We start from the raw sequence: 24242 nt of genomic DNA, 5'->3' as shown, positions 1-24242 counted from the left end.
TCGATTGACAGAACAAACCAATGTTATACAATAACTTATAGTAAACCTAATTAATCTTAAAACTTTAAATGTCACTTTAAGCTGTATTGAAGTGTCTTTAAAAATATCTAGTAAAATAATGTGCTGTCATGCATGGCAAAGATAAAATAAATTTATTAGAGATGAGTTATTAAAACTATTATGTTTAGAAATGTGTTAAAACAATCTTCTCTCTGTTAAACAGAAATTGGGGAAAAAATAAACAGGGTGGCTAATATTTTAGGGGGTTAATAAATCTTGCTTCAACTGTATATCTGTCTTTAGTTTTATTATACAATTGTGAGAACACTACTGCCCCCTGGTGGCTAAATCATCAATTAGACAATTTCATTGAAGAGGGTTCTGCGCATATCTGAGCACCAGAATGTCAAACATTATTATAAAACCTCTGCCACATAAATGAAAAAGCATATTACAAATGTTTTTTTTTTTTCCTGTTTTTTGGTTCGTTGAGTTCATTTTTCAGGCCAGGCAGAGGAGAAAAGCATTTATTTGGTTACAAAAACCACACTACACAGCCGTGAACGGAAACAGGCTCGTACATATAAATGTCAGACCACATGCTACCTGCAATAACTGTGCTCATACACACACACACACACACACACACACACACACACACTAGCTTATTGTGTGAACAACATAAATACAGGCCATGATAGTTTTGGGATTTTATTTCAGTTCAAATAATAATAAAGCATACAATGGATAACAGTCTTAAAAGAAAAAAGTATTCTTTTTAACAAGGATAAAATATCAAAGTATGGAAACTTGTTTAGCCATGGTAAAAATGCTGATTAAATCGTTGAAATCTTTTTTCTACAGTTTTGCCCGTATACTCAACAATTCTTTATACCTCAAGTATAAAAGGAGACTTTTTTTCCCACAATTAAATGAGATTTAAAGTCAGGTTTAATTAAAATATGATTCAGTATTTAAAAAAAAGATTTTATTTATTTCTGTAGCTGAAACATACCGCCATAAATAAGTGGAATTTTGTTTTTTTATAAAAATACATATTTCCTGTTTACAGTATCCATGAAAACAATGAATACTGTTTATTTTAATAATAAAATCAGGTTCTTAAGATTTTAGGAGTACAATATAGAAATGTCTAAATAATGCCACTAAAAACCTTGTTATAAAAAGTAAAGTACAGATATCAATAGTGATTTTTACCCTGAACAGCTTTCAAGAGTTCCCACTTAGATATGCTTGGCACTTATAGCAGGTTTGGCATGCTGTCCCGGGAGAGAACCCTGAGCTCGGAGATATTTGAGCCCAGGGCTCCCGCCCGGTCTAGAAGCATATCAGGAGAACCGAGATCAGTTAGGTCTCGATCGCTCCCCCTTTAGAAGGGGAGAAAAAGGAGGAGATGGGGTGGAAGGGGGGATTCTTCCAAAATGAAGATAGTGCAATGAGGAGAAAGTGATCCATTTATACTAAGCTAGGATTATTCTGATTGGATTATTACTGATTACCGATGAGTGGCCAGCGGTGCACAATCATATCACGTGCTCCTCTTGAAATTAGTTTATGAAACTTCACTTTAGACTTTAGGCATAAAGACAATAGAGATTCCTTAAATTTATCCCTTAAAAAAAAATAAATTCACATTTCAAAAGCAGCATTTCTAGCACGTTAATCACATGCATTGATGTTAAACATGAAACAAGTAAATAGCAGCTAAAAATAAAGCAAATGCTTTGCATTCGATATTAAAAACCTGGATTTGGAGACCTAAAGGTTTGAGCCAATTATACGCTGCCCTTTTCAAAAAATATTACCCTGGCAAATAGGTAAGAGCCTCCCATTTGATAATTACTGCATGAATGATTATGTTTCAGCTGATAACACGTTATTTAACTCTAACTGATGCAGAGAGTAGCTTCTCATTTCTTAAAACGGCCATCTCAGAAGACACATCCTGTGGTCGCTGAAAGCTGTTCATCTGTTTCAGAAAGGTCAAACTATTGGCAAAGATAACATCTAAGGAAATTGCAGAAACTAATAGTGATAAGAACTGTTTAACGCAAAACTGGAAGGGCAGTGGGGAGCCATCATCTTTGATGAAGAGATTTAGTTGGGAAAAATCCTAAATAATTGAGATTGGTAAAATCAAATCAAATCGTAGACAAGCAACAGTAAAACTCACCTTTATGTTTAATAGTGAAAGTAAGGGATTGGGACTAAACAGCTGTGTAGCCTTACGAAAACCACGTATCAGTGACCCTAATCTGAAGAAAAAATCTACCAATTTCAGTTTACTAAGGAGCATAGAGTTTGGACTATGAAGTCATTTTGTAACCTTTAATTTTAGATGGGCAGTATATTGGGGTAGATGAAGTAAATTTTAGATTCTAAAAATATCGAATGCTAGCAAATGTAATTTTTTTTGGCATTACAGTTTAAGTTATATAAGCTAAATTGCCAAATTAAACATTATGAAATCAGCAAAGCAGACAACAGATATTAGACAGATGCTTACTTCATGTCAATTAACACGTAAAATACAACACAAAGTATATCAATGTTTTGCGTTCAGCAAACTGACGATCACAAAAGACAATCATTTTAACATGTTCTGTAATGCAAGTCTGTAAGAGGGGTTCAAAAACACAAATGTGAAGCTTGCATTTTTGTCTAAGCAGCTAATATCAATACCTCCATTCAAAAACATGTCGTTTAAGCTGTCTCCTTATTGCATTGAAACTGACCTTCAAAAAAAGCTTTAGTACTGAATCCAGAACTTTTTAATCTAGCTTATCATGTCTCTGTACAGAAGTATCTGGAATGTAACAGTTCTGACCCGTTTTAATGCAGCTGCTGTGGATCCTCAACCTTATTATGATAGTATATTATTCATTGAAATGGAATAAAGTAAAGTATATAAGTAGCAGTTACATAGCAGTATTGCATATTGAATCTTCAGGGGAGACTGGGGTTAAAAGAGCTACTTGCATAAACTAGTATTACACAGTCACTATTTGAACATATTGTTAATAGATGTTAGGTCTAAGAAATATGTTCAAAACGGCTATTTGAGATCATTTTAGAGGACATTATGACCTTTGTTTTTAATAATTTTTATTTATATTACAAAACGCAGCAGAATATTAACGTATATAATATTTCAAAATGTATTTTCCCACCTCAACATTTGTTAAACAGAAATGACATTTAAAATATATTATATACTATAAAAAATACATTTAAATTGACCAATGCATGTGCGTATATTATAAAAAAAAAACATTATTACATTAAATTTTAAATTGCAGTCATCTTTCTAAATACATCCATTTTTTCTATCCATTTAAAAGTGACCGAATGGAGACCACACTTTTTTAAAAGTCTCTGGTCTACTTTTGATTACATATGTACATTTTTAAGAGCAAGATTTATTTATAATGCCCTATTATATTTAATATTTATGGTTTGTTTATCTTCACTGGAATAATATGCTGTCAGGTTCACTTATCCCTATAGAGTGTCAGAGTATGTGCAGCTATTGCAGCATGTTGCTACAATTGTGTTCAATGAACTGCACTGTATTTTTGAAGCAAAAAATGTCAGAATGTTCTGTAGCTTTTTTGTGAGTCTTTAAACAATACAGCCTTTTAAAAGTTATATGAATTATTATTATTATTATTATTATTATTATTATTATTATTATTATTATTATTATATTATTTAATTAAAAGTTACAGAAATATTGTTCCAAAAAAGGACATTTTCTTTCATAAATCTCAAAATAGTTCATATTCATATTAAAAAATTCCTTCTTACAAAAATATTGATAAACCCTTTTTTTATTGTTGATCATAATAATACAGTCCTGTAGCTAGCCTGGTGAAAGGGGTGGTTCTTTTTTCTCAAAAAATAGATCCTTTTGCAGTTATTCGCCGCATTTTCTATTCAACTATGTGGTTTAATGCAGCTTAAATACTTTTAATGACATTTAAAGCACTACTTTTTGCTGGACTAGCTTGTTGGGTGGTCATCATAATCACACTTTTTAATGTACCAAAATGTACAACTTTTCCTAAAGTTTTGAATACTGAAATATATATATCTCTTAAGGCTTTAAGTAAATTGTTTTGTAAAATAGTAAATTTTCATTTGTTTATCAGGCAAATAACAAACTGGGCAGCACATTCAACTTTCCTGTCAGACTTTGTCCACTCAAATAATAAAAAATGTTAATAATAATAATAATAATAATAATAATAATAATGATGATGATGATGATAATAATGATAGTAATGAAAATAATAACAATGTAGAGCTTTCTGATTTTTCTAGCCTTTCTTGTACAAAATACATTTGAAAATTCATGGATACCAACAATAGCCTAATTAGTATTCAAATTAAGTTTTATAAGCTTTTTATTGCTCTTATGTTCCCCTTTCAAGTATAAGGTCCAAGATTTAGAAATAAAGTTACTTGTAAAAAGTTTTTTTAAAGCCTTCTTCGATTAGTTATTGTCACAATTTATGATGGCATAGCAGTCAAAATAGGACAAATGAGCTCATGTATGGGACAAATTCAGGATTTTTGTCAGTGAGGCATGGGTCCTTCGAACCACCCGAACCCTACCTGGCTACTGGCCTATACTAAACATTTCAAATCAGCATTTTACAGTGATTTTTCAAAAGGCTTGTGTAACTGAAGATTTGAAGTAATGTTGCTAAAAATCATCACACGAATGAATTATATTTGAAGGTTGTTTTACATTTTGATAATATTTAACAATTCTACTGATTTGATGTATTTTTGATTTTAAAAATACAGCCTTGGTGACTAAATAAAGGGAACTTTTATTATATAACCAACTCTAAACATTTGAAAGGCAGTTCATACTTTTTTTATCCTGCACTGATCTACCCATGAACCTTCTTTCAGATGGATTTATTGCTGTACTTCTGCATCTCCTTCAGGGTGAGATATCCGCTCCCGCTGGGCTCGATCATGGAGGCAGGTCTGAGTGCAGTGCTCTCTGCTGGCTCACAGAGAGAAGCACAGCTGGGCGCCTTTACAAGTTCAGACCAGGCTGAGAAGACAGGTACTGGAGGGAAAACCTCAGCCGGCTGAACGCCACCCTGAGACAGTGACATAATGAAGGAAACCAATGCCTTTCCTTCTGCCACTGCTCTCTCCGCGCCTCCTATCTCTTCACCATCTCCATCATCCTCACAATGCTGCTCATCAGACATGGCAAATCCTGAATCCGGGCTCATCGGCTGCTCCGGCAGGGAACTTGGGGATCCCAAAGAGTGGCACGAAGAGCTGGACGATGAGAGAGAAGAGTGGGTGCCCTCATCAGGGTGGTAAGAGAAATACACGGGACAGGATTCCAGGTAGAGTGAGCCAGTATGAGATTTGCTATAGAAGTAGCCCATGTTATAGAAACCTGAGGAGGACGATGCTTTACTGGTGCCGCTGTTCTCCACTCCAGAGTCCACCTGACCGGCGTGAACTAGCATGGTGGTGGACATCTGGGCATCGGGATCCATTAAGGAGACGTCCCACATATCGGAGACCTCCACGGGTGAGATGTCATCACTGGATTGAGGCGTAAGAAATGGGCCGACTGAATTCTGACCGCCCAGCCATTTCTGTGGAAAGGTGAGAGGAAATGCATGTGGTCAGTGTGTGTGTATGTGTGTGTGTGTGTGTGTGCTTGCGTGCATTTGCGTGCATTTAGGTCCCCAATGGGCTCCTAAATCACACAATATGAAGTATTTTGAACATGTAGAATGTGTTTCATGTGAGTTGATTTTAGAGGTAAGTTTGAGGTAGGCAAATTGAATATACTGACTGTACTGTATACATATCATAGAGTATAACAGTGTAAAGATCATTACATCTATGATATACTACCCACTATATAAATAATAACAAGTTGGCAGACTGAAAGAAAGACATGAGTGGGTTTTTGCACGAAATGCAGATCTCGCCATGTCAATAAACAGTAAACCTGGGTGTGTTGAGAGAAGGGTGAGTCAAGTGAGGATATAAGTGTGAATGGTAGGGTTTTGATGTGTTGGTGTGAAAGGCAAAACAGAAAGCAAAATAATTTGTGTTGTACTGATGTATTAGCAGTATTGTTCAAAAGTTTGGGGTTAAGAAGTATGTCCGAACTGGGGCCGTGTGATATGAATTTTTTTTTTATATATATATATATATACTGAAGTTAATGTGCTGTTAAAGTGCTGTTTAGTGGACAGAAGATTTTTTTCAACACATTTTAATTGTAATATCCAATTTCTGTTGATTTTGATAGGATGCTATTTAAGTTAATAAAGTGCAATTTAAAATCTCAACTAGGTTAAGTTAATTGGGCAATATATATATATATATATATATATATTATTAGCCCCCTTTTGATTTTTTTTCTTTTTTAAATATTGTTAAAAATGTTTAACAGAGCAGTGAAATCTTCACAGTATGTCTGATAATATATATTTTATTTTTTTTTATTTCGGCTATTATAAAAGCAGTTTTTTATTTTTTAAAAGCCATTATTAGGACAAAATTTTTAGCCCCTTTAAGCTATATTTTTGTTCAATTGTCTACAGAACAAACCCTCATTATACAATAACTAGCCTAATTATCCAAACCTGCCTAGTTAACCTAATTAACCTAGTTAAGCCTTTAAATGTCACTTCAAGCTGTACAGAAGTGTCTTGAAAAATATCTAGTAAAATATTATTCACTGTCATCATGTCAAAGATAAAATAAATCTGTTATTAGAAATGAGTTATTAAAACTGCTATCATTAGAAATGTGTTGAAAAAAAATCTACTCTCTGCTAAACAGAAATTGGGGGAAAAAATAAACAGGAGAGCTAATAATTCAAGGGGGCTAATAATTCTGACTTTATATATATATATATATATATATATATATATATATATATATATATATATATATATATATATATATATATATATATATATATATATATATATATATATATATATATATATTCACTAAGAAAAAAAAAAAGACTGTCCAAAAGAGAAAAAAAAAAGTATATTATTGGCCTTGCGTGTTGTTATGCATTTATACTTTTGCGTGCTGTATGTGTTGCTCTGCAATAACACTTCCCTGATAGCTAGCGTTTTGGAAGTTTTTATGTTCCTCTGTGTCAAGTTTCTTTGCTGGTGTTTCGTTTTTTCTGAATGCTGCCTTAATGTACAAGTAGCTCAAACTCGCTCATTTTGAGGCAGGATACGGTGGACGTGCAACAACTTTAATCATCAGGGAAACACAAAACACTTCTTCACGGGACTCGACACTTGTAAACACTCGCTCCATCGGGTTCGCGCGGCTCTCTGTCCCACCCACATTTGTGGGTGACCAATCACAGAGCTTGCACTACATGTCGTTGCAATGTGTAGTTAAATTTTTTGAGAGGTGCGTGACCACACGCAGGCTGCGGCGGAGCATACGCCTGCTCCTGACACAGAATTATAAGGGGCCGATCACACCGAACGCCCATTTACATTTCAAAAATTGTTGGTGCACCACACTGCCTTTTTTGTTGACAAGAAAAAAAAAAGCGCAATGTACTTTTTTAATGTCGATAGGCAATGAATGGATGGTATTGTGTGCGAGTGTTGCTGTTGATATTAATATAATTTTAATAACTAATAATATTGTGAAATTCAAGATTTGTGATTCATACAGCACCAGATAACTCAAAACAGTAACCACAAGTCTCTCCTCCTTCAAAAGTCTGCAGGCACCTCAACCGAAACCCCGCCTCTGCTTTACTTTGATTGGATAATGAAAAAGATGCAAGTAACGTAACGCCCTTTTTTACTTTTTTCAACTGCGAGCATATGGCAGACAAGGGCAAAAATGCGAGGCGCAGTAGGCGGTTAAAACGCAGGGCGTGCAGTGCACATAAGCAGCGCACAAAACGCTTGCGGCCGTTAGTAAGCCATTCAAAAAGGCGCCTCTCATCGCAAAAAGCGCATTCAGTGTGATCAGCCCCAAAATCAGCCTTAACTTCAGTCAATTAACAGTTATATTGACCATGAGAAAAGTACTTTTTAAAAATATTTTAATCAGTTACATTTTAAATGTATGTAGAACCACTTTTATTGACATTTTTCCTTTGTACATGTCATCGCAGGGAAAAAGTCCTGTTCATTAGTGATGCTGTCTCCCTAGTTAGCATAAACAGCCCTGAGTGAGAAGCAGACGTTTTAAATCTGCTGCTATGCTAATGCATAGGAATTTTTTTAGCTCCGCCATTGTTTGAAAAGAGGGCTGGCAGAATAACCTCATTTGAATTTAAAGCAACGGTCATCAAAATGGCACAGTTTGGAAGCCTAATGCTGTGTTCACACCAGATGCGGAACGCACGGATAAATCACGATATTCGCGTGTAAATAGCCTCGTGAACATTTGAGTTTACTCGCTTCATTCGCGCATCAAACCCCGCTTCATTCGCGTGTCAAATTCACTTCAGAACAGACGCGGATTTGCGTGATGGCCAGGGCTTCTGTCTGCCCGGTGACTCTAGCTTCTTTCAACATAAATTTTATGAAGAACATAACAGTGTTTATGTGCTTTATGAAGGCTGAAAAACAGCGTCGATAAATTTAGGGCTGTGTCTGAGTCCACTAGATCCTTTCAAAGGTGCATCCAGCTCTGTGAGCTCATAAACTCCTCCAGAAACTGAACCTGGATGATGGAGGCTTTTAGCAATACTTCTGACTGAGTCAAGCCCAATTTGATGAACTTTTTGTCGGTGTCGGCTGGTGGATTTCCCCGGGACACCGAAAACAGGTGATACGTCACAATCACGCCCCCACAAGAGCAAGCTTCTGATTGGTTAACGCGGGGCGAATGTCCACTGAAGTTTAGATTTTCAACCTAGAGCGATTCGCGCAAAACGCGCATTAAGCAAGTCAAACGCGCAAAATACTCAATTTGCGAGTATCACGCCATTTGCACCGCTCCTATCGTGCAATTCGCGTCATTTGAGCCTCAGATTTTAAAAAGTTGTAAAACAATATTTGTGGGGTATTTTGAGCTGAAACTTTACATGCACACTAAAGGGACATTAGAGACTTATTTTACAGACTTGTAAAAATAGGCATGATAGGTCCTCTTTAAATCAGCATCACCTTGCTAAGCATGATAGATGTCTTTAATCAAATACTAAAACCAAATTTTCGAAAATGTGACACAACACATACACACTAAATAATTTCATTTTGAACTTACCCGGAAGTTTCCACCATGAATGGTATGAAGAGGCTGGAAGTATTTGGATGGGTCTGGAACATGTTGTATTGGTTTTAATGGCCTGCAATGAAATGAGAATGCTTGATACAGGCACAAACAAACAGATTACCTTTTGTAAAGCTGCTGTGTGTGTGTGTGTGTGTGTGTGTGTGTGTGTGTGTGTGTGTGTGTGTGCGTGTGTGCGTGTGTGTGTGTGTGTGTGTGTGTGTGTGTGTGTGTGTGTGTGTGTGGTATTGTGTGTGTGTGGTAGTGTGTGTGTGTGTGTTTGTGTGTGTGTGTGTATATATAGTTTATTCATTTATTATTTATTTATTTATTAATTATTATTATTTTTTTTTTTTTAAAGAACAAACATTGTACTAAATAATAATGTTACTTTGTTAAAAAAAAGCAAGGGCAAGACACACACATGTAATACTCACCGGCTGCTTTTCTTTACTTTATAGATGATTATTGGTATGATAATGAGACCAAGCAGTAGGTTGAATCCAACAATCATAATTACAGGCATATTATCACGCTCTGATGAAAAGCAAAAGAAAACCGTTATCATAGCATAGTCCAATCTTAATTTGAGAAAAAAAATTGTAATTTTACAGAACACACTTTTGGGTGAATCCTCTTTTGGTTTCACTGGTAGGTTTCCAATCTCAGACCTCCAGGATACGGCAGGACTCCATTCACTCCATTCCCCCCGAAAATGACCGTCAGTTTTCGGCTCAACTGGCTTCACACGCACCCTGGCCTGGTATTCTTCTCCTACAGTCAGTAAATCATGGTTGAGCTGCGTGTAGTTTTCTTGAGAGAGTTGGCCGGGTTTTGCCATCTACAGAAGCATACAACAAATACGAGACAATTTCAATGCAATGCAACTCAATTCAATTTTTCATCCATTAAAAAAACTATTTATGTTCTATTTAACTTGCCATGTAATCATCACAAGACAGTTTGACTTAGTTTTGCACTTTTGTTATAACTAGCTGATGAAGTAAATGTTAAATAAAACATGTATATCAAATACGAACGCTTGCTTACCTCCCAGCTTGTATGTGCATCTTTAAACTGCAATTGAAATTCATGCTTCTTAATGGATTTAGGAAAGTTACTGCCTTTACTCCAAGACACGTTGCTCCCATTCACAACAGGCTTATCTGGTGGTTGCGTCTTAACTGACATTTAATAAATAAAGAAAAAAATAACAAGCATGAGGGAAAACTACATTGATAACAGAAGTAACAACAAAATAACTTACAGGAACATTCCAGTTTTTTGGAAACAGACTCGGTTTATAACTCCCCTATTGACTCTTGCTCAATTTCAAAAACAGAATTTAAAGCTTGACTCTTTTGTGTTTTAATCTTGTACTAAGACTGACATAAAATAAAAAGTAGCTTTAAACTATGCTCTTATTTCTGCATGATTAACAAGGAACTCTCCTACCATACCATGGCTGCAGGTGCAATGATATTACGCAGCAACTGAAAATAGTCTATAGTAAATAGCTAGGTAACTAAATAACAGTGCCTGTATAATACAGTTGAAGTCTAAATTACTTGCCCTTTTTCAAATATTTTCCAAATTGTGTTTAACAGACCAAGGAATTTTTCACAGTATTTCCTACAGCATTTTTGTTTCTTCTGGAGAATGCCTTGTTTGTTTTATTTGGCTGTAATAAAAGTAGTTTTAATATTTTTTAAATGCATCGAAATCGGCTGAATGGGTTCAAAAATGGTAAAACTCAACCATTGAACTCTAGGTTAAATTAATCTATTTCCAAAAAAAGTTGCAGTGTTTCTTTAAACCATGTCCTTACTGACATTTGAAAGTATGTTATATTGGACCATTATTGCCTTTTTAGCATATAAGTAGAGGACACAAACTAGCCAGACAGTGAATTGTGGAGCAGGATAAATCTTTAAAAAAAATTCAGTATTTTTAGTAAGTGTACTTTTTTGTTGTTGTTGCTTTTTTTCCATAATAAAAATGTATTTGTAGAGCAATCCATGTTCTGTTTTCATTAATATTTTAATAAACTACAACAGGTAGATCTGTCTGAACAGACAAGGTAGAACAAAAGCAAGTGATGCTTCAAAGTTTGATTAAAAAAAATTCTGAATGGTTATAAAAATCTTTAATCATTAAAATTGGTAAACATGATAAAAATAATTAGTTTAAAAATCTTGAACGATATTAATGATATGACGTAGTTCCAGAAACTTCCTGCTTCTATATTTATTCATTTCGTCAGGTGTGCGCGCAGTCAGCGGAGGTCTATGACGCCGTGCCAGGCGAAAGTATAAATTATAAATATAAATAAAGCTGTAGGTACTTCAGGGCAAGGCAAGTTTATTTATATAGCACATTTCATACACAGTGGCAATTCAAATGACTTTACATAAATAGGAATAAAAGAGACAAGTATAAGAAAATAAAAACTAATATTAAAAAGGATAAAAAACAGATAAGAATGTGTTAAAATAGGTTATAAAATAAAAAAAGAAGAGAAAAACATAATAGTCTGATCTGTGGGATGTAGCACAGTGCTCATTCAGTAAAGGCACAGCTTTACAGATGTGTTTTCAGTCTTGATTTGAATGTGCCCATTGTTAAAGCACATCTGATCATTTCTGGAAGCTGATTCCAGCAGCTGGGGGCATAGTGGCCGAAAGCCGATTCGCCCTGCTTTGACTGATCTCTGAATTTGTTAGGTTTGTATTCAGTGAGCATATCTGTAATGTATTGAGGTCCTAGGCCATTTAGTGATTTATAGACCAGTAAAATTACTTTAAAATCTATTCTCAATTTAACTGGGAGCCAGTGTAGAGACCTGAGGATAGATGTGATGTGCTCTGATTTCCTTGTTCTGGTCAGAATCCTGGCCGCAGCTTTCTGGATGAGCTGCAACTGTCTGACTCTTTTTGGGAAGGCCTGTGAGGAGGCTGTTACAGTAATCCACCCTGTTGCTGATAAAAGCATGAACAAGTTTCTCTAAGTCCTCACTGGAAACAAAGCATCTGATTCTTGCAATGTTTTGGAGATGATAGTATGCTGATTTCCTAACTGGTTTGACATGACTATTGAAACTCCGATCTGACTCCAGAGTCACACCAAGATTGTTGACCTCATTTTTTGTTGTTTGACCTTTAGAGCCAACGCATTCACCTTGAGAACCTCATCTCTGTTTCCAAACGCAATGACTTCAGTTTTCTCTTTGTTTAACTGAGGAAAATTTTGGCACATCCAACTGATAATTTCATCAATGCACTTCAGCTCGAAGACCATTTGATTTCTGTTTATTGCTGATTTTTAGCAAGTGGCATGAAAGTGATTAAATTGATTACACTTTGATGAGCATGATTGAGCAGGAGGTAACCAGAATAAGAGGTATTAGTTAACCCTGCATCCTCTGACTAAATTCAGAATGTCGAGAATGCCGGGGCTGTGAAACTCTATGTGGCATCAATGTATAAGGCAAGAGTATGGGATCAGATATCAATCAAGACTGTAAATTGAGTCATGAATGACAAATGTGATCAATTCCTAATTCTATATACGGTCTAAATTTAATGCTCGCTTGAAATGGGAGCCAGATTAAATTTGGAACTAGAAACCAATTTAAGTAAAGTGTAATATATAAGAGATTTATTTTCAGAAGGGCAAAAAAGACTTTTCAACTTACAATAGAAAAATTCGAAATGACTTCCACTTACTGTGTCGGCCTGGCTTATAATGCAGGCTGCTGATGAGTGATCCATTACAGCTCACAGACAATACCATTTTGCTAAGGAAAAAGAAGTACTGTGTGACAGAAAGGTAAAATGTAAGGAAACAATTCTTTTAATCAATTTTATGAAAGATTTCAATTTCTACTTACAGCATTTTCACAAAATAAAAAACAGCTTCTGGGAGAATTTGAGAGGTTGTTCTGCGGCACCAGCTCACATCTGGAAGATTTTGATTGGCTGCTTGGACTTTAGCACACAGACACATTCAAATTCAATAAGGCTTGTTCATAAGTGTTTAAAATTGACTTGAAGTGAAGTAAAATCACAAACCTTATTTTACAGTTAACCTCAAGCTCACATTGCTGGTTGGAGAAATTGCTATAGTTCCACCACACGCAAGAAATGTTTGTCATGTAGTCATTCACACAGGTCAGATCTCCTGTTTATGGTAAGTCAGAAGACAGTTAGAGGATAGAAAACAAGTAAATTTGTTTTGTCTCTACAATAGTTTCAAATTAGATCGATGTACTAATAACAAACATTCAGAGACAATTCATACTTCTGACGTTTGGATAGTATATGAACTCTTATAGGCCATTGAGACGGAACACATTTTCCATTGTTTTTCAATGTAAACTTTAGGCATGGGCCGGTATATGTTTCTGACGGTATGAAAACCTTGGGTAAAAATATCATGGTTTCACGGTATTGTGATTACTGCTCTAAAAAGCTCTTTTTAAATATCTTTGTAAAAAATAAAATTTCCCCTTTGAACACATTTCATTTTAGCAAACATTTAGAATATTTTGGAGCAGTAAACATGTCAGGCTGAATAATTTAAATAAATCATTGACTTCTGCTTTCTTCATTAGTTTCAAAAATACTGATTTATTTGCAATACATAAAAAAAACTTTTAGTTTATTTCTAGTTAAATGCATTGTGTGTGCACGTTACTCTTGCATCTCGCATATTGTCAAAGTGCCACACACATAAACGCTACAGTTTTTAGATGCTGTCAAGATCTTCAACCTTTACAAGCAACGTTGCTCATCACTGTCAGTTCCAGATCACTGGTTGAAGCAAGTGTCTAATTATAGATGCTCAGTAGCTGTATTCAGATACCCTCAAGCTCTGCGCGGTACTTTTTTACAAGCCATTTCTGAGCGTTGCATCTGACAATTTTAGACACAAAGGCTAAAGAAAGTGCAACAAAACATTGTGCTTTTATGAAATGAGCTTCAGACAGGTGAGTGGGCTTGACAAACCATCTGTAGAAACACTCTTCTCTTTATCAAAAAAATAAATAAAATGAATTACTCTGGCACATAGGTGCCCAAACTCAGTCCTGGAGGACCAATGCCTTTCAGAGTTTCCTGCAGAACTTCCTTCAATACACTTGTCAGAAGCTTTGTAGAATACCTGGTAAAAGCTTGATTAGCTGGTTCCGGTGTGTCTAATTGTGGTTGGAGCTGAAATCTGCAGGGCACCGGCTCTCCAGGATCGAGTTTGGGCACCCCTGCTCTAGCAGTTAATTCTTTGAGCACAGTTCATTTGTATGGTTAGTACTTCTTGTCTGTCTCTTCTTGAATCACTGAATGCCTCCTCAATTGTAAGTTGTTCATTTATGCGAGCATCATTTATAGCAGTTCACACGTCTTTGACAATTACATGTACAAGCTGGTTTGGCAAAAAACAAGTGCATACTCACTTCGTCACGAAGTGCATGCATATGTTTGTTTTTTTACACCAATTGTTTTGCTTTATAAGTGTATTATCGGTATCATTTACAGTGTAGTGTACAGTAAAGTCACAGGGATTAATTTGGATTGTTTGTATGTTTACATTTTTTATCAAAAATGTGTGACTATTGACTGCATTATACTAGGGGTGTCAAGTTCCTGGAGGGCTACATTCCTGCACAGTTTAGTTCCAACCCTGCTTCAATACACTTACCTGTAGATTTCGAACAAGCCTGAAGGGCTTAATTAGTTTGATCAGGTGTGTTTAATTAGGATTGGATCTAAACTGCAGAGCTGCGGCCCTCCAATAACTGAATTTTACACCTGTCGATTATACGAATTGCCAGTATCCACAAATTCAATTAAAAATCTTTTTTAATGTTCTACTGAACAACACAAGTCACCTAGATTTTCAATGACCAGAGGGTCATTGTAAATGGAGTAAATTAACTGTAAATTTTCTTTTTTTTTTTGATGTGTTAGCTCACTTTAATGCTGTGTTTGATTTCTACTTTATAACTGTAAATTTGTTTGCCTTTTATTAAAGAAATGGAATTATACTTATTTTTTCAGGTTTGCTAAATATTCCTGTAAAAATCCTTTACAAAATGTTCTGCAAGTTGTTTTATGCTTCTAAAAATAATCTGTAGAAAAAAAATATTACATTACATTTACTTGACGCAGTAGACGCACAACGGCCAATAATGACATAAAATGACGTTGATATTTGGTTGATTTTAGGTTGTGTTGGAAAGTGACCAAAATCCAACGTCGAGTCAACATTTTAAACCAACCTCATATTTACGTCAAATACTGACATTTATTCGTCAGGTATGGCAACCAAAATTATATAGACGTCATGATGGTAAAGTCTAAACAATGTCAAGCTATTTCATCATTAAACGTTGATATATTGTTGTTTTTATGTTGCATTGGAAAGTAACCAAAATGCTAATGCTAAATGCTAAAACTTCAGTCTGATGTTGGACTTTGACTTCGACCTGACGGTTCTGACATCAACCCGATTTTTATTTTCAACAAAATGCAACATCCCACGACATTGGGGTACAACATCAGTCTGTAGACATGTTGACATTCTGTGCCTGCTGGGGAGTAATCACATAAAAAAAATCTTGTGAAAAAAAAGTATTCTCCAAAAAAATGAACGAGATTGCACTTGTCATGTGGTTTTCTCTGAGGCAAAACCTAAAAAACAATGTTTATTTTTTTAATATTTCACGGGTATCTCAAAAATATACCTGCAAAATTCTGGGAACACTAATTTATGATAGTAAACACATTGAATAGAAAAAAAAATAGGAACACTTTAATAAAATTAAGATTGGCTTTGTACCTGTTTGTGAGTTGCTGGACTGGCAGGTTCCACAAAGTATGATGAAGATGAACAGAAGGGAACGCCAGTAATCCTTCATCACTACTTGGATCTTAAACACAAAGATATATCACAAAAATATATCACTATACAGAGCTCAGCATATATAAGTGCACCCTTCACAAATTGTGTTTTAAATTAATAATTTTAATAGGAAGCTATAAAATATTATATTTGTGCATATACATTAGATTTATCAGTACTGAAGCCAAATCTGGAGATAACGGTCCAAAACCTAGTACACCCAAATTTATATGATATAGAAAAATATTAAATACAATTTTTAAAAAGAGGAAAAATCAAGAGAAGCAAAAAAAAAAAAAAGAGGAAACATTTAGTAGAAATTTTGTAGGTTGTAATTTTTATGGCAATATTTTGCTTGAATTTAAATGTATTATCCTTCAATTTCTCAATGTTTGGTGACTAAAACATTTTTATGAATATATCTGTTTAATAAATCTGTTTAGTTTAAATGCATTAAAATACATTGCCTATATTCACAGAGAAATGGATAAATATATTCATTTTCAAAATGGGCTGTACTCACTTATGCTGAGCACTGTATACGCATCATTGGATTCACCTTTTCTATTTTACTAAAAGTTCTACTGTGAATAATATTATAGGATGCATTTCAGGTTTCAGGAATTTCCACTCAAACTATTAAGAAAAAAAAATTTAACTAAAACAAATCTTTGCGAATCATAAGGTTGCACCACAAAATTGGCATTGATGGTTCAATAAACAATCTTGAACATTCATGCAACCTTTTAATTCAGCCAATTTTTTCGCATCATAAAAATATATTTCATGCTACACTCTCAGAAATAAAAATACGTGAGCTGTCACTTTGGTGGTACATTTTGAAAAGGTAAACCATATTAATATTTACCATATTAATACCTTAAGGGATCACATTAGTACCTAAAATGTACAAATTAATTTGAATTATTAGAAACTAATATATAATTTTGAGGTACCAACATGGACCCTTCAAGTACAAATGTGTACCTTTTGAAAAGGTACCACCCCAGTGACAGTTCGCATACCTCTATTTCTGAGAGTGTAAGGGAAAAAAGTTCACAAAAAAATGTCAATATACAATCCTTTTTAGCAGCATTTATTGTAGATTTCTCGTGCAGGTAAATACAATATTCGTCTATGTGTTAAATATGCAAAATCATTTTGAAATTCACTCAGCATTACGTTTTAATCAACACAACAAGGTTACACAATACAGACAAACAGTACTTTACTACAGTGATATTTAATGTGCGTAATATTGTTTCCAAAAAAATCACGTTCATATAGTTTTTGATGAGCTACTGAAAGTTAAATGTGTTAATGCGTTTAGTTTAATTTTAAAGTTCAATGTTTGAAGGATATGTATATGTCATCTCAGTTTTGTTTATTATTGAAAAGGTCCATTTTGGGTTGTAAACAATGGGCATGAATGGAGATGGAAAAGCAAAAGTAAATATTATTCGCCCTCTTGTGAATGTTTTTCTCTTTATCAAATATTTCCTAAATGATGTTTAACAGAGCAAGGAAATTTTCACAGTATGTCTGGTAATATTTTATCTTCTGGGTAAAGTCTTATTTGTTTTATTTCCGCTAGAATAAAAGCAGTTTTTTACTTTTTAAAAATCATTTTAAGGTCAATATTATTAACAATATTTTTTGGATAGTCGACAGAGCAAACCACTGATATACAATGATTTGCCTAATTACCCTAACTTTAACCTAATTAACCTAGTTAAGTCTTTAAATGTCACTTTAAGCTGTATTGAAGTGTCTTGATAAATATCTAGTAGAATATTATTTACTGTCATCATGACAAAGATAAAATAAATCAATCATTAGAGATAATTTATTAAAATTATTATGTGTAGAAATGTTGAAAAAAAAATCATCTCTCCGTTAAACAGAAATTGGGAAAAAAATGAATGGGGCTAATAATTCTGACTTCAATTGAGTTCATATGTGCTGTCCTCTACATTTTCTTGCATGCAGCAGCAGGATATATCTTTAGGATATTGAATTGTTTGCAGCTTCTGTCATTCACCTTTATTGTATGAACATTTAACACAATTAACAAAAGTCATACAGTGTTAACATAAACGAGATGCACAGCAGAGTAAATGAGGATTGTTTTTCATTCTGAGTCTTTAAACATTTCACTACATACAGTACCACACAAGTGACAACACTCAATATTTCATCAATTTTCAACACACGTTGCATTGTTAACAGGTTAACACTCGTACCCGGTGCAGCACAGACTGTGGTCAAATTAATCTTTTGAATTAAAATCAATATCTATAATCATATTTGGTGTGGGAAACAATGTGATAAGGCCATCTGGTAATAATTTAGTGGCAAACTATGAGGTCACAAACTGTCGCTATGGAGATATGACTAAGAGTGCAACCACAAATGTTGTTGGTTCTTAACTGTGGCTGAAAGTGACACATATAGAAAAATACACGCACAAACCATATTGCTCCCAGCAAGGAGGCTAAGTTTAGTCATGATGAACTGGGAAGTTAAAACAAACGTTCTAGATCTCAAAACCGGAGAGAAATGATACAGTATGCACTGAAATGGTGGCAAAATCTTTAGTGTCGCATAACAGCACATTTTACATTTGTGTATATTGTTTTTTTTTTTTTTTTACACAAAATAGATTTTTTAAACCTTCAAAGTATACCTCGCTTAAAAAAACAAAGTGTTGACAGTTTTAATGTATACAGTTAGCCAGTGGAGCTTTAAGACTTTCACTTTTAAATGGCATTGCTGTGGCTTTTTACCTGACAGGATGTTGCCTAAAGAAAACTGTAAACTGCAAGCATGCATATTGAATTCCATTGCAAAATGTTGAACTTTGTGCTTTAGATGCACAAATGTGACGCAAGCTGCCTCTTTTGCTGAGTGGGCCATTGTCAGCAGCGCAGCCCTCTTTGTGAGTGGGTGGTCAGCCTGTATACAAGCAATTTCCACTAACGCTAACAAACGACACCCACAGACGTCAACAAAAACCCTCAACTCAAACCGTACTGTGACTTCTTGTAAAAAGACTCAATTGTATACTGGCGGCCCAGACGATGAGAGATTTCAAACCGTGACGGGACACTCTGCAATCTATGATCATGCGGTTTCACTTTAACATTTTTAAAAGTGAACGCTGAGCAATTCCGATAGCATTGCTATGATAGTATTTGAACATTAACTACTGATATGAGTAAGTGATCGCTACAAGCGTCTGTTTCAGTTCTCTCGGTTTCACGCATTGCTACTTGAGAGCTCCTAAAATCATCACCGGCTTGTGTTTCTTTGTTCTGTTGAAAACAAAAGGAGTTATTTGTTGGAAAGGGGAAACCATAGTGTTTTTTTTTGTACATTCTTTGAAATATCTTCTTTTATGTTCAACAGAAAAAAAGAAAGCATCTGGAATTATCTGAGAGACAGTAAATAGTGAGTGCATTTTCATTTTGGGGTGAACAATCTCGTTAAGTGCACAGATAATTTATCTGTGCATAATGAATATTAATCACTTAATTTATTAAAAATAAATATAAACCAAGTTAATTGTTACCAATTAAAAAAACTTGATTCCAGTGTTGGGAAAAAAGTAAGATATTACATTCTGCAGTCACTTAAAAAAAAACAACGTAACTAAATGTGTTTTCTAACTTTTTTAAGGGCGCAATGTGAATATGCTATGTTATTTTATTGTAATTTGCATTTTTTTTCTTTTTTTAAAGAGATAAGGTAGACAAAAAATTGTAATATATTACTTTTTATCCAGTATCGCTTATTTCACCTATTCATAATGAATGAGATGTTGCCAATGACTAATGATTCGGATTTTGACTGTAATGTAATACCTTACACCTTATGCAAAGCTGCATTGGAACGATAATTATTATTAAATGCACTGTACAAATAAACTTGAACTGAATTGAATTGAATGGAGTTGAAGTAGTCAACCCACGCAGCGACCTCAAAACAATTTTGGAGACCAAATTCACACATCAAAATGTCTAAATATTGTTGCATCAGACACCAAAATATACCGAAACCAAATGTGGTGTCTGCAAACATAGCTATCAAAACTATATACTCACCTTGTCATTTCGCGAACACTTTAAAACAGCAGGGTTATTATTGATGTATGAAGTCAGTTCGCACATGACACTAAGCACGCATACTCCACTCATGAAGTGCCTCGAAATGTTTAGTCTTTTACTGCATGTCTATTAATTTATCATTTGAAAACCTAAACAAATTCTTCCTTTTCTCCAGACCAAATAATGCTTTTTAATTGTGACTTAAGTGTTTACAGTCACTGTAGATGAAATGACATCACTTCTGTCAAACCAGGTCAGCTTTTTTCAGAATTGAAAGACTTGAGATTGACTGATTGAATAGATCACTGCTCGACCCAGCAGTTCTCGAGTACCGTAAGTAAGTAAAAAAGTAAGTAAAAGACTTACCCTTTGCCTTCAGTAGTCTGCGCAGGCAGCATGGATGCTGAGGTCTGTCTGTGTACTTGACCACCTACCCTTCATCCTTCTATCTTTACCGCTCATTCTCTGTCTGCTCCTCCCCTTCACCTCATTCTGTCAGAAGGATCTGTCTTTCTATATCACTCTACTTCTTCCTTTCTGCTACTCATCCTTTCTCTCTCTCTCTCTCTCTCTCTGCTCATTGCATTAGTGACTTACTAACCACAACTTTGCTAAAAAGTTTACAAAGCACAAAAAAAAGCCAAATCAAAGCTTCAGAGATGCAAAGCCATCTGATGCAAGACTTATTCTTTACTCGTATTACTTCTATGGATTTTTTAGGGTGTCTGTGGTACTGGGACAGTCTGAAGTTTTGATTTGTGCATGCATTGATTGCTTCTAGAAATGCAATGAAAGTTTGACATTTCTTGGCATTTGATAAGAGTAAATATTAGCCACCTGGGCCCCACACTGGGCTTGACACAGTGCATGAGCCATGCTATGAAAACAAGAGTTTAAGGGACCACATCCTGTTAATACAATCTTTTTTTTATAGCCACAGACTACACACACACACACATACACAGAGAGAGAGAGAGATGCATATAAACAAACTGCATGCATGCAAGAATCCACAATCACTAACAAATAAGCAAACGTACAAGCAAAGTAATAGAGATTAAATTAATCAATAGAAAGACAACCATGCTTTAATCAGTAATTAAGAAACATGCCTAATATACAGTCTCTATATATGTATAGCTATTCATCATCGCTGCATGGGTATGTTCGCAAATAAGTCATCCACAACTGGCCCTAGATAAGTCACTTGCAGGTATACAATGTTTGTATATTGCATGTTGTCAATATAATGTACATGTATATATCGATTGAACTAAAGTTGAAGATTGAAGACATTGAAAAGCTAAAGTCATTTCTGCACCACTCTTACATTGCCATTAAACACTGTTTTTTGCATACTCTTTGCATGTTCCATTGGTCAATCTAACTCATAGGCCTTGTTGCGTGTGGCGTTCACTCCTGCCCTTAATAATTACTTTCAATTGATCTTGTTTGTCCTTTTCCCTTTTCAGTTTTCTATTGGTTAATCTGGTGGCGTCAGGCCTTTAAAATGAACGGAAGCGGATTTCTACGGCCCTCATTCCTCCACGTCACCACAGTCTTTGACGGCTTTATTGTTGTGTTCTCCTTCAAGCTTTCGTTTTGATATTTGTTTGGAGTGGGGAGCTCCAACCTGGTTTAGGTTTGTTTGGTTGTTCTTTATTATGTTGTTGGGCTCCCCATCTCTTGTCAATTTGGATTGTAACTCAATTCCTGAAGGGCCGCAGCTCTGCAGTTTTTGCTCCAACTGATCAAGGTGTTCAAGAATACTAGAGACTATTAAGCAGGTGTGAGTTGGAGGTGGTTGGAGTTAAAGTATGCAGGGCTTTAGCTGATTAGTCCGATTAGTCACAGTAGTCAATAATATGTACTGTCGGGTTTGCTGTGATGCTTAGACAAAACCAAAAGTCAAAGCTAGGGTGTCCAAGCTCAGTCCTGGAGGGCCGGTAACCTGGATAGTTTAGTTCCAACTTACTTCAACAGACCTGCCTTGAAGTTTCTAGTATATGTGACTATTTTAAGTGTTATAAGGTTCCTTTTACAGCACCATTGATGTCATGTAATTAAAATACAATCAGTTAAATACACTTAAGCATTCATTTAATTGTTGATGATAGACCGCGTAAACTCTTGCGTCATCAGAAGCTTGAGGCGAGTGCAGAATCTCCATTGAATGTACTGGGGTAAAATACATTTTCATATTTTAAAAAGATGGCAGGGAAAAATGGAAGTTAACGCAGTGCTTCTTGTCCAGTCTGAGACCAACTTTATATTATATATCTATCGGGCAGTGAAGATTAATTATTTTTAAGGTAAACAGATCTTAAACTTTGTGATTTTGTAATAGAAAGCCAGTTCACCGAAAGCTGTTGGGCTGGCTAGGGCTGGTCAATAAATTAAAGTAATCAATATCGACATTTAGAACTTAAAATCAATCTAATTTTTCAAGGTCGATTTTATTTTTCTATTACTTTTCCTACCACGTGTGGAGTCACGTGACCCCAGTTTGTTACTTTGCACTAAATTGACAATGATTGAAAGCTGGGTCAGAGATGCCTTGAGACGGCATATTTTCCATTTTATTAAAATTATTATTTACAATAAAATATTTGTTTACAGAAGAAGCTAGAAATGCACTGTTTAAAATATCATTTACATGATATACGGTACCAGTTATTTCATATATTACAATTTTATTTAGAAAAGATGCTGCTTATTTTCTACTTTTATTATGAAAAACACTGAAAATAATTAACTTTGTTTCCAAAAGTGCAAGTTATTTATTTTCACTTTTTTATTTAAAAAAAGTGGCTGTTGGTTTTAGGCAATGTGTGTTTTAATTTCAGTTGTTCAATGTTGATGTTCTATATATAATCATAGATTGTAAATAGTGTGTGTTTCCTTTAATTATTTTAAAATCAAGTAAAGTACCCTTGTAACCACCTTATATGTGAGCATGTTTACTAAACTTATTGTTAAACTGTGAGGGCAAACAATGAATAAATAAACAAAATAATTGTTCATTAATCATAATTAAGTTAAAATGTTCAATTAATCGCCCAGCTCTAGGGCTGGCTGTCTTGCAATTAAAAGTCTGTGTGCATGTACCCCATTGGAGTTGGAACTAAAATATGTAGGACACCAGCCCAGAATTTTGGCACCCCTGGGCAAAGCCAACACACTTATTTACAAAAACAGCAAAGATGTATGAGTTTGTAAAACTGGGCATGCATGAAACTATTTTCCCCCTGATTTTCTAGTAGTGTTCGAATAAGGGTGTATTGCATTTAGGGTTAAGTTTGATGTTCGTTCTATAATGAAGTGTCAAATTTTATTGATTTCACCATGTTGTATGAATTATTCCAACTTCCCTTCAGACCACTTATATAAAGCTGATGTTTACAGTGGTTTGGTCAAATTTATCATTACTATGAAATGTTGAAAGCAAAATTTGACATTTTGAGTGAGGGTGAAAGATAATTTTTAGCAGATTTTGCATATACAGTTGAAGTCAGAATTATTAGCCCCCTTTTTAATTATTATTTTTTTAAATACTTCCCAAATTATGTTTAACAGAGCAAGAAAATTTTCACAGTATGTCTGATATTTTTTTTTCTGAAGAAAGTCTTATTTGTTTTATTTCAGCTAGAATAAAAGCAGTTTTACTTAAAAAAAAAAACATTAAGGTAAAAAAAATTATTAGCCCCTTTAAGCTATATATTTTTTCATTAGTCTACAGAACAAACCATCGTTATACAATAGCTTGCCTAATTACCCTAACCTGCCTAGTTAACCTAATTAACCTAGTTAAGCTTTTAAATGTCCCTTTAAGCTGTATAGAAGTGTCCTGAAAAATGTCGTCAAATATTATTTACTGTCATCATGGCAAAGATAAAATAAATCAGTTATTAGAGATGAGTTATAAAAACTGTTGATTAGAAATGTGTT

At 34.6% G+C, this 24242-nt stretch overlaps 1 protein-coding gene and 1 long non-coding RNA gene across 5 annotated transcripts in view; one reads left to right on the top strand and one right to left on the bottom strand.

Moving 5' to 3' along the window:
• LOC141381198 (uncharacterized) overlaps nt 1-24242 on the top strand; it is a 63227-nt gene that overhangs the window by 18663 nt on the left and 20322 nt on the right. The window contains exons 2-4 of one of the 3 annotated variants that reach the window (XR_012400984.1): nt 4980-5399; nt 5498-5667; nt 9947-11306. This is a non-coding gene — a long non-coding RNA (uncharacterized lncRNA). Of the gene's footprint in view, nt 1-4944; nt 5400-5497; nt 5668-9946; nt 11307-24242 lie in introns of those variants that run through there. The other 2 variants (XR_012400985.1, XR_012400986.1) reach the window with 2 other exon arrangements.
• On the bottom strand, nt 4442-20727 carry il2rb (interleukin 2 receptor, beta). 2 transcript variants are annotated; one of them, XM_005171592.6, is made up of 10 exons: nt 20661-20727; nt 16126-16216; nt 13362-13470; nt 13181-13277; nt 13017-13104; nt 10342-10475; nt 9913-10132; nt 9729-9828; nt 9286-9367; nt 4442-5657 (listed from the first exon to the last, which is right to left on the bottom strand). In XM_005171592.6, exons 2-10 carry the CDS (start codon nt 16202-16204, stop codon nt 4941-4943), a joined length of 1626 nt encoding a protein of 541 aa, XP_005171649.1. In that variant the 5' UTR covers nt 16205-16216; nt 20661-20727; the 3' UTR covers nt 4442-4940. The 2 variants fall into 2 exon arrangements, with proteins under 2 accessions (XP_005171649.1, NP_001121739.1); NM_001128267.1 differs by lacking the exons at nt 13181-13277; nt 20661-20727 and having other exon boundaries at nt 4941-5657; nt 13017-13087; nt 16126-16204.

Source organism: Danio rerio, chromosome 3 (assembly GCF_049306965.1).
Source record: "Danio rerio strain Tuebingen ecotype United States chromosome 3, GRCz12tu, whole genome shotgun sequence".
Taxonomy (NCBI): Eukaryota; Metazoa; Chordata; class Actinopteri; order Cypriniformes; family Danionidae; genus Danio; species Danio rerio.
This window is presented reverse-complemented; position numbering and strand designations above follow the sequence as displayed.

Coding starts and splice junctions, on each gene's coding strand:
- il2rb (XM_005171592.6), bottom strand. CDS start 16,204: ATGAAGGATTACTGGCGTTCCCTTCTGTTCATCTTCATCATACTTTGT. Junction 13,278..13,361: donor GAGGTTAACTGTAAAATAAG/GTTTGTGATTTT, acceptor TGTGTGCTAAAG/TCCAAGCAGCCAATCAAAAT. Junction 10,476..13,016: donor TTATAAGCCAGGCCGACACA/GTAAGTGGAAGT, acceptor ATTAAATGTCAG/TTAAGACGCAACCACCAGAT.